This window comes from Panulirus ornatus, chromosome 6 (genome assembly GCF_036320965.1).
Source record: "Panulirus ornatus isolate Po-2019 chromosome 6, ASM3632096v1, whole genome shotgun sequence".
NCBI lineage: Eukaryota > Metazoa > Arthropoda > Malacostraca > Decapoda > Palinuridae > Panulirus > Panulirus ornatus.
In genome coordinates, this window is record NC_092229.1 from 40,906,091 (window position 1) to 40,917,131 (window position 11,041).

The 11,041-nt window shown below is 41.4% G+C and overlaps 1 protein-coding gene across 1 annotated transcript in view; it reads right to left on the reverse strand.

The window, feature by feature from the left end:
- LOC139748915 (cyclin-dependent kinase 16-like) overlaps positions 1–11,041 on the reverse strand; it is a 652,185-nt gene that overhangs the window by 72,293 nt on the left and 568,851 nt on the right. The window contains exon 4 of the mRNA XM_071662277.1: positions 8,650–8,800. Within this exon, the coding sequence (XP_071518378.1) occupies positions 8,650–8,800 (151 nt within the window). The remainder of the gene's footprint in view (positions 1–8,649; positions 8,801–11,041) is intronic.

Below are 11,041 nucleotides of genomic sequence, written 5' to 3' on the forward strand. Positions count from 1 at the left end.
AGAATACTTCCCATGCATTCCTCACGTGTCGTAGAAGGCAACTAAAGGGGACGGGAGTGGGGGGCTAGAAATCCTCCCCTCCTTGTATTCTAACTTTCTAAAAAGGGAAACAGAAGGGAGTCATGTGGGGAGTGCTCATCCTACTTGAAGGCTCAGATTGGGGTGTCTAAATGTGTGTGGATGTAACCAAGATGAAAAAAAAGGAGAGATAGGTAGTATGTTTGAGGAAAGGAACCTGGATGTTTTGGCTCTGAGTGAAACGAAGCTCAAGGGTAAAGGGGAAGAGTGGTTTGGGAATGTCTTGGGAGTAAAGTCAGGGGTTATGCACCTGGGCATGAGAAGAAAAATCATGAGGCAAGTGTTTTGGGAGCAACTGAGTGAGTGTGTCAGTAGTTTTGATGCATGAGACTGGGTTATAGTGATGGGTGATTTGAATGCAAAGGTGAGTAATGTGGCAGTTGAGGGAGTAATTGGTGTACATGGGGTGTTCAGTGTTGTAAATGGAAATGGTGAAGAGCTTGTAGATTTATGTGCTGAAAAAGGACTGGTGATTGGGAATACCTGGTTTAAAAAGGGATATACATAAGTATACGTATGTAAGAAGGAGAGATGGCCAGAGAGCATTATTGGATTACATGTTAATTGATAGGCACGCGAAAGAGAGACTTTTGGATGTTAATGTGCTGAGAGGTGCAACTGGAGGGATGTCTGATCATTATTTTGTGGAGGCGAAAGTGAAGATTTGTAGAGGTTTTCAGAAAAGAGAGAATGTTGGGGTGAAGAGAGTGGTGAGAGTAAGTGAGCTTGGGAAGGACACTTGTGTGAGGAAGTACCAGGAGAGACTGAGTACAGAATGGAAAAAGGTGAGAACAAAGGAGGTAAGGTCAAGGAATGGGATGTATTTAGGGAAGCAGTAATGGCTTGTGCAAAGATGCTTGTGGCATGAGAAGCATGGGAGGTGGGCAGATTATAAAGGGTAGTGAGTGGTGGGATGAAGAAGTAAGATTAGTAGTGAAAGAGAAGAGAGAGGCATTTGGACGATTTTTGCAGGGAAATAATGCAAATGACTGGAAGATGTATAAAGGAAAGAGGCAGGAGGTCAAGAGAAAGGTGCAAGAAGTGAAAAAGAGGGCAAATGAGAGTTGGGGTGAGAGAGTATCATTAAATTTTAGGGAGAATAAAAAGATGTTTTGGAGGGAGGTAAATAAAGTGCGTAACACAAGGGAACAAATGGGAACATCAGTGAAGGGGACTAATGGGGAGGTGATAACAAGTAGTGGTGATGTGAGGAGATGCAGAGAGTATTTTGAAGGTTTGATGAATGTGTTTGATGATAGAGTGGCAGATATGGGGTGCTTTGGTTGAGGTAGTACATGCTTTGCAGAAGATGAAAGCCAGCAAGGCAGCGGGTTTGGATGGTATTGCAGTGGATTTTTTAAAAAAGGGTTGACTATATTGTTGACTGGTTGGTAAGATTATTTAATGTATGTATGACTCATGGTGAGGTGCCTGAGGATTGGCGGAAAGCTTGCATAGTGCCATTATACAAAGGCAGAGGTATAAGTTTGTTGAGTATTCCTGGGAAATCATTTTTTTTTTTTTTTGCTTTGTCGTTGTCTCCCGCGTTTGCGAGGTAGCGCAAGGAAACAGACAAAAGAAATGGTTCAACCCACCCCCATACACATGTATATGCATACGTCCACACACGCAAATATACATACCTACACAGCTTTCCATGGTTTACCCCAGACGCTTCAAATGCCCTGATTCAATCCACTGACAGCACGTCAACCCCGGTATACCACATCGATCCAATTCACTCTATCCCTTGCCCTCCTTTCACCCTCCTGCATGTTCAGGCCCCGATCACACAAAATCTTTTTCACTCCATCTTTCCACCTCCATTTTGGTCTCCCACTTCTCCTCGTTCCCTACACCTCCGACACATATATCCTCTTGGTCAATCTTTCCTCACTCATTCTCTCCATATGCCCAAACCACTTCAAAACACCCTCTTCTGCTCTCTCAACCATGCTCTTTTTATTTCCACACATCTCTCTTACCCTTACATTACTTACTCGATCAAACCACCTCACACCACACATTGTCCTCAAACATCTTATTTCCAGCACATCCACCCTCCTGCGCACAACTCTATCCATAGCCCATGCCTCGCAACCATACAACATTGTTGGAACCACTATTCCTTCAAACATACCCATTTTTGCTTTCCGAGATAATGTTCTCGACTTCCACACATTCTTCAAGGCTCCCAGGATTTTCACCCCCTCCCCCACTCTATGATCCACTTCCGCTTCCATGGTTCCATCCGCTGCCAGATCCACTCCCAGGTATCTAAAACACTTTACTTCCTCCAGTTTTTCTCCATTCAAACTTACCTCCCAATTGACTTGACCATCAACCCTACTGTACCTAATTACCTTGCTCTTATTCACATTTACTCTTAACTTTCTTCTTTCACACACTTTACCAAACTCAGTCACCAGCTTCTGCAGTTTCTCACATGAATCAGCCACCAGCGCTGTATCATCAGCGAACAACAACTGACTCACTTCCCAAGCTCTCTCATCCCCAACAGACTTAATACTTGACCCTCTTTCCAAAACTCTTGCATTCACCTCCCTAACAACCCCATCCATAAACAAATTAAACAACCATGGAGACATCACACACCCCTGCCGCAAACCTACATTCACTGAGAACCAATCACTTTCCTCTCTTCCTACACATACACATGCCTTACATCCTCAAAAAAAATTTTCACTGCTTCTAACAACTTGCCTCCCACACCATATATTCTTAATACCTTCCACAGAGCATCTCTATCAACTCTTGTCATATGCCTTCTCCAGATCCATAAATGTACATACAAATCCATTTGCTTTTCTAAGTATTTCTCACATACATTCTTCAAAGCAAACACCTGATCCACACATCCTCTACCACTTCTGAAACCACACTGCTCTTCCCTAGTCTGATGCTCTGTACATGCCTTCACCCTCTCAATCAATACCCTCCCATATAATTTACCAGGAATACTCAACAAACTTATACCTCTGTAATTTGAGCACTCACTCTTATCCCCTTTGCCTTTGTACAATGGCACTATGCATGCATTCTGCCAATCCTCAGGCACCTCACCATGAGTCATACATACACTGAATAACCTTACCAACCAGTCAATAATACAGTCACCCCCTTTTTTAATAAATTCCACTGCAATACCATCCAAACCTGCTGCCTTGCCAGCTTTCATCTTCCGCAAAGCTTTTACTACCTCTTCTCTGTTTACCAAATCATTTTCCCTAACCCTCTCACTTTGCACACCACCTCGACCAAAACACCCTATATCTGCCACTCTATCATCAAACACATTCAACAAACCTTCAAAATACTCAATCCATCTCCTTCTCACATCACCACTACTTGTTATCACCTCCCCATTTGCGCCCTTCACTGAAGTTCCCATTTGCTCCCTTGTCTTACGCACTTTATTTACCTCCTTCCAGAACATCTTTTTATTCTCCCTAAAATTTAATGATACTCTCTCACCCTAACTCTCATTTGCCCTCTTTTTCACCTCTTGCACCTTTCTCTTGACCTCCTGACTCTTTCTTTTATACATCTCCCACTCAATTGCATTTTTTCCCTGCAAAAATCGTCCAAATGCCTCTCTCTTCTCTTTCACTAATAATCTTACTTCATCCCACCACTCACTACCCTTTCTAATCAACCCACCTCCCACTCTTCTCATGCCACAAGCATCTTTTGCGCAAGCCATCACTGATTCCCTAAATACATCCCATTCCTCCCCCACTCCCCTTATTTCCATTGTTCTCACCTTTTTCCATTCTGTACTCAGTCTCTCCTGGTACTTCCTCACACAAGTCTCCTTCCCAAGCTCACTTACTCTCACCACCCTCTTCACCCCAACATTCACCCTTCTTTTCTGAAAACCCATACAAATCTTCACCTTAGCCTCCACAAGATAATGATCAGACATCCCTCCAGTTGCACCTCTCAGCACATTAACATCCAAAAGTCTCTCTTTCGCGCGCCTGTTAATTAACACGTAATCCAATAACGCTCTCTGGCCATCTCTCCTACTTACATACGTATACTTATGTATATCTAGCTTTTTAAACCAGGTATTCCCAATCACCAGTCCTTTTTCAGCACATAAATCTACAAGCTCTTCACCATTTCCATTTACAACACTGAACACCCCATGTATACCAATTATTCCCTCAACTGCCACATTACTCACCTTTGCATTCAAATCACCCATCACTATAACCCGGTCTCGTGCATCAAAACCACTAACACACTCATTCAGCTGCTCCCAAAACACTTGCCTCTCATGCCCTGGGAAATCATATGGGAGGATATTGATTGAGAGGGTGAAGGCATGTACAGAGCATCAGACTGGGGAACAGCAGTATGTGAATGTATGTGAGGAATATTTAGAAAAGCAAATGGATTTGTATGTAGCATTTATGGATCTGGAGAAGGCATATGATAGAGTTGATAGAGATGCTCTGTGGAAGGTATTAAGAATATATGGTGTGAAAGGCAAGTTGTTAGAAGCAGTGAAAAGTTTTTATTGAGGATGTAAGGCATGTGTACATGAAGGATGAGAAGAAAGTGATTGGTTCTCAGTGAATGTTGGTTTGCGGCAGGGGTGTGCGATGTCTCCATGGTTGTTTAATTTGTTTATGGATGGGGTTGTTAGGGAAGTGAACGTAAGAGTTTTGGAAAGAGGGGCAAGTATGCAGTCTGTTGTGGATGAAAGAGCTTGGGAAGTGAGTCAGTTGTCGTTCTCTGATGATACAGCACTGGTGGCTGATTCGGGTGAGAAACTCCAGGAGCTGGTGACTGAGTTTGGTAAAAATATATCATCTTTCTTTCTTTCATACTATTCGCCATTTCCCGCATTAGCAAGGTAGCGTTAAGAACAGAGGACTGGGCCTTTGAGGGAATATCCTCACCTGGCCCCCTTCTCTGTTCCTTCTTTTGGAAAATTAAGAAAAATGAGAGGGGAGGATTTCCAGCCACCCGCTCCCTCCCCTTTTAGCTGCCTTCTACAACATGCAGGGAATATGTGGGAAGTATTCTTTCTCCCCTATCCCCAGGGATACATACATATACATATATACACATGTACATTATCATACTTGCTGACCTTTACATTTATATAGGTGAAATTGCAATTTGGTAGTTCAGATAATTATATTCCCGATTATCATTTATCATTATTATCATACTTAATTGCCGTTTCACGCATCAGCGAGGTAGTGCTAAGAAACATGATGAATGGCCCATCCACTCATTTACACATATATATACATAAATGCCCATACACAGACATATACATACGTATACATATCAATATTTACATACATACAAAGACATATACATATATACACATGTACATATTCATATTTCTTTGCCTTCATCCATTCCTGTCGCTACACTGCCCCACAGGAAAGTAGCATCACTACCCCCCACTTAAGTGAGGTGGCACCAGGAAAACACAAAAAAGGCCACCTTCGTTTACACTCAGTCTCTAGCTGTCATGTGTAATGCACCGGAAACACAGCTCCCTATCCACATCCAGGCTCCACAGACCCTTCCATGGTTCACCCCAGACACCTCACATACCCTTGTTCAGGCCACTGACAGCATGTTGACCCCAGTATACCACATCATTCCAATTCACTCTATTCCTTGCCCGTCTCTCACCCTCCTGCATGTTCAGACCCCAATCACTAAAAATCTTTTTCACTCCATTCTTCCACCTCCAGTCTGGTCTCCCACTTCTCCTTGTTCCCCTCACCTCTAACACACTTATCCCCTTTATCAATCTTTCCTCACTCATTTCCTCACATCATAAAAATGTCAATTCTCTTTTTAATCTGTCAATACTGCAAACATTTGATTTGTTCTAATAATATGAACTATAATTCTTGAATCTTTACTTTGAAGAAATATTTCCTGGACCATTGTATACATAATTTTAAACATAATGTTTTCTTTCTTTTAAAAAGTCATTTTATGAATCTCAAGTTGAATTCCTTGCAGGAAATCATACTCTGTTGTTAACAGTCCTGTAACAATGAGCAAGCTCTTACCAATACCAGGTGTTCATTATGATTAAACTATATGGCAAATTATTTTATTTATTTATTTTGCTTTGTTGCTGTCTCCCACGTTTGCGAGGTAGCGCAAGGAAACAGACGAAAGAAATGGCCCAACCTACCCCCATACACGTCCACACACGCAAATATACATACCTATACATCTCAATGTACACATATATATACACACACAGACACATAACATATATACTCATGCACACAATTCTCACTGTCTGCCTTTATTCACTGCCATCGCCACCTCACCACACATGGGATACCATCCCCCTCCCCCTCATGTGTGCGAGGTAGCGCTAGGAAAAGACAACAAAGGCCCCATTCGTTCACACTCAGTCTCTAGCTGTCATGTAATAATGCCCGAAACCACTGCTCCCTTTCCACATCCAGGCCCCACACAACTTTCCATGGTTTACCCCAGACGCTTCACATGCCCTGATTCAATCCTCTGACAGCACGTCAACCCCGGTATACCACATCGATCCAATTCACTCTATTCCTTGCCCTCCTTTCACCCTCCTGCATGTTCAGGCCCCGATCACACAAAATCTTTTTCACTCCATCTTTCCACCTCCAATTTGGTCTCCCACTTCTCCTCGTTCCCTCCACCTCCGACACATATATCCTCTTGGTCAATCTTTCCTCACTCATTCTTTCCATGTGACCAAACCATTTCAAAACACCCTCTTCTGCTCTCTCAACCACACTCTTTTTATTTCTACACATCTCTCTTACCCTTACATTACTTACTCGATCAAACCACCTCACACCACACATTGTCCTCAAACATCTCATTTCCAGCACATCCACCCTCCTGCGCACAACTCTATCCATAGCCCACGCCTCGCAACCATACAACATTGTTGGAAATACTATTCCTTCAAACATACCCATTTTTGCTTTCCGAGATAATGTTCTCGACTTCCAAATATTCTTCATATGGTGTACGTGTAGGAAGAGAGGAAAGTGATTGGTTCTCAGTGAATGTAGGTTTGCGGCAGGGGTGTGTGATGTCTCCATGGTTGTTTAATTTGTTTATGGATGGGGTTGTTAGGGAGCTGAATGCAAGAGTTTTGGAAAGAGGGGCAAGTATGAAGTCTGTTGTGGATGAGAGAGCTTGGGAAGTGAGTCAGTTGTTGTTTGCTGATGATACAGTGCTGGTGGCTGATTCATGTGAGAAACTGCAGAAGCTGGTGACTGAGTTTGGTAAAGTGTGTGAAAGAAGAAAGTTAAGAGTAAATGTGAATAAGAGCAAGGTTATTAGGTACAGTAGGGTTGAGGGTCAAGTCAATTGGGAGGTAAGTTTGAATGGAGAAAAACTGGAGAAAGTAAAGTGTTTTAGATATCTGGGAGTGGATCTGGCAGCGGATGGAACCATGGAAGCGGAAGTGAATATACGGGTGGGGGAGGGGGCGAAAATCCTGGGAGCCTTGATATGGCAAATGTTTAATTATAATCTTTTCAACAAAGAAAAACAAATCAGTTTAATAAACCATCTCATGAGGTCATCCCTAAATACATCTTAAGTCATTTGTACTATCAAATTCATCCATTGTGTTTCTAAAAATGTGCTATGTGTCATGGAAAGATCAAGAAGGAAAAGCTGAATCCCTCATTCTTCATGGGGAAGGCCAGTTTTAGTGACATCAGCATTTGCTTTCATTATGTAATCATACAACATCCAAAAAGATTGATTGAATATCTATATCTCAAGTAATTTTTGCATATGCAGTAACCAGAAAGAAATTTGCTCAGTGCATCATTAGCATGAAAGACAATGTATGGTTTCTTTGGTGGTCACTCTTTGAATACCTATGGCAGAAATGAAAAAGTCAAATTATGTCCATCATCTGATTCTCAAATGATTCTACATGATTTGCCAATCTAAACAAAGTATAACAAGTTTATCATGTAATCAGCATACTCTATAAATGTAGCTCCTAAATAAAGAAAAAATAATCGAAGTTTAAACTTCATTCTTAAACTGCATACTATCCTCACATCTGATATCTATTACCCATCATTTTTGCAAATCTCATGAGTATAAAAGTACATAATAATCACAATACAAAGGAAAAGATAAGAGGATAAATGCAAAAGGAGCATAGAATAAGGGACAGAACAATGAGATTAATCATGTTATTCACAAAGGACAACTTATTTAGTTTCAACAAGACTTTAATGTATGCTAATTTGACTTTGGAGATGCAAGTTCTAAAACAGTTAATTACTTAATAAGGGGTTAGACCTCTGAGCTAGTAAACAATTATCTGTCATATAGAAATGTACATACAAAAAAATCAACAGGCAAAAATTTGAAGAAAGAGCTGATCTTGCCACATGTATAATAATAACTTTGTAAACAAATGTATGTTTTATACCTCTGATATTAAAATATGTGAGTCTGGTCTGGAAATAGAGGCTAACTTGAAAAAATGTTGCCCTGATGGTGTTCATCTGCTTCAAAAGCTCTTACCTATGTTTGCATGTTTAAGTTCCTTGAGCAGTGACACCTCCCTGATGGCTGTACATGGTGCACCCTCTTCATGTTCCAATCGAATCTCCTTCAGTGCCACTAGATTGTCTGTTAATCTTGATCGTCCTTTGTACACAGTTGCATATGTTCCCTACAGAAAAATAAGATGTAAATACAGCTCCCTAGGGTTTACACTGGAGAAAATTATACAAGATTAAAGTTTGTCAATGTTGCATTTTTAACAAGTAGATTCTAAATAGGGTTCAGTTTTCCAGACTTTGTCCCAATAACATACAGAATCTATGACAGACTACGTTTGTCATGAACGAGGCACGAATCAAATGTCATTATTCATTATGACCTAGTGGAAATGTCAACTTCATAACCATGATAAAACTGAGGTTTTCAAACAAAATCTCTACCAAAAGTTTTGATACAATACCTTAAAAAAATTCAATTTCTGCTGATGTGGCTTTATAATGACCTGCAGCAAATACAGAAAAAATTGCCCTTAATTAAACAGACTTTGTGAAAATTGAATTCACGAGAAGGCAGCTTACTATTCTCCACCTAACATTCATTTATACCTGGCTAAAATTCACACTAACACAGTTTTTTCTTCCTTATTTGAGATGGCATGGGGTAAACTATGGAATGTTTTGTGGGACCTGGATGCGGAAAGGGAGCTGTGGTTTCGGTACATTACACATGACAGCTAGAGACTAGTGAGTGTGAACGAATGTGGCTTTTTCTGTCCTTTCCTAGTGCTACCTGGGGGGGAAGGGGATGCTATTTCATGTGTGGCAGGGTGGCGACAGGAATGAATGAAGGCCACAAGTATGAATATGTACATGTGTATATATGTCTGTGTATGTATATGTATGTATACAATGAAAAGTATAGGTATGTCTATGTGCATGTGTGGGCATTTATGTATATGCATGTGTATGTGGGTGGGTTAGGCCATTCTTTCGTTTGTTTCCTTGTAGCTACCTCGCTAATGCAGGAGACGGCAATTAAGTAAAATAGAAAGAATAAGTATAATAATATACATGGATGGTATTGCAAGGGAATCTATTAAAAAAGGGGGTGACTGTGTTGCTGACTAGTTGGTGAGGATATTCAATGTATGTATGGTTCATGGTGAAGTGCCTGAGGATTGGCAGAATGCATGTATCGTGCAATTGTACAAAGGCAAGGGGATAAAGGTGAGTGTTCAATTACAGAGGTATAAGTTTGTTGAGTATTCCTGGGAAATTATATGGGAGGGTATTGATTGAGAGGGTCAAGGCATGTACAGAGCTTCAGAATGGGGGGGAGCAGTGTGGTTTCAGGTGTTTGCTTTGAAGAATGTATGTGAGAAATACTTGGAAAAGCAGATGGATTTGTATGCAGCATTTATGGATCTAGAGAAGGCATATGATAAGAGTTGATAGAGATGCTCTGTGGAAGGTTTTTTTTTTTTTTTTTTTGCGGTCTCCCGCGTTTGCGAGGTAGCGCAAGGAAACAGACGAAAGAAATGGCCCAACCCACCCCCATACACATGTATATACATACGTCCACACACGCAAAATATACATACCTACACAGCTTTCCATGGTTTACCCCAGACGCTTCACATGCCCCGATTCAATCCACTGACAGCACGTCAACCCCGGTATACCACATCGCTCCAATTCACTCTATTCCTTGCCCTCCTTTCACCCTCCTGCATGTTCAGGCCCCGATCACACAAAATCTTTTTCACTCCATCTTTCCACCTCCAATTTGGTCTCCCTCTTCTCCTCGTTCCCTCCACCTCCAACACATATATCCTCTTGGTCAATCTTTCCTCACTCATTCTCTCCATGTGCCCAAACCATTTCAAAACACCCTCTTCTGCTCTCTCAACCACGCTCTTTTTATTTCCACACATCTCTCTTACCCTTACGTTACTTACTCGATCAAACCACCTCACACCACACATTGTCCTCAAACATCTCATTTCCAGCACATCCATCCTCCTGCGCACAACTCTATCCATTAGGGCCCACGCTCGCAAAACCATGACAACATTGTTGGAACCACTATTCCTTCAAACATACTCATTTTTGCTTTCCGAGATAATGTTCTCGACTTCCACACATTCTTCAAGGCTCCCAGAATTTTCGCCCCCTCCCCCACCCTATGATCCACTCTGTGGAAGGTATTAAGAGTATATGGTGTAGGAGGTAAGTTGCTAGAAGCAGCAAAAAGTTTATATCGAGGATGTACTGTATGTGTACGGTAGAAGAGAGTATGGATTGGTTCCCAGTGAATGTCCAGTTTGCAGCAGGTGCATGTTGGTCTCCTGGTTTGTTTTAATGCTTTTATGGATGGGGTTCTTAGGGAGGTAGAATTGAAGATTCTGGAG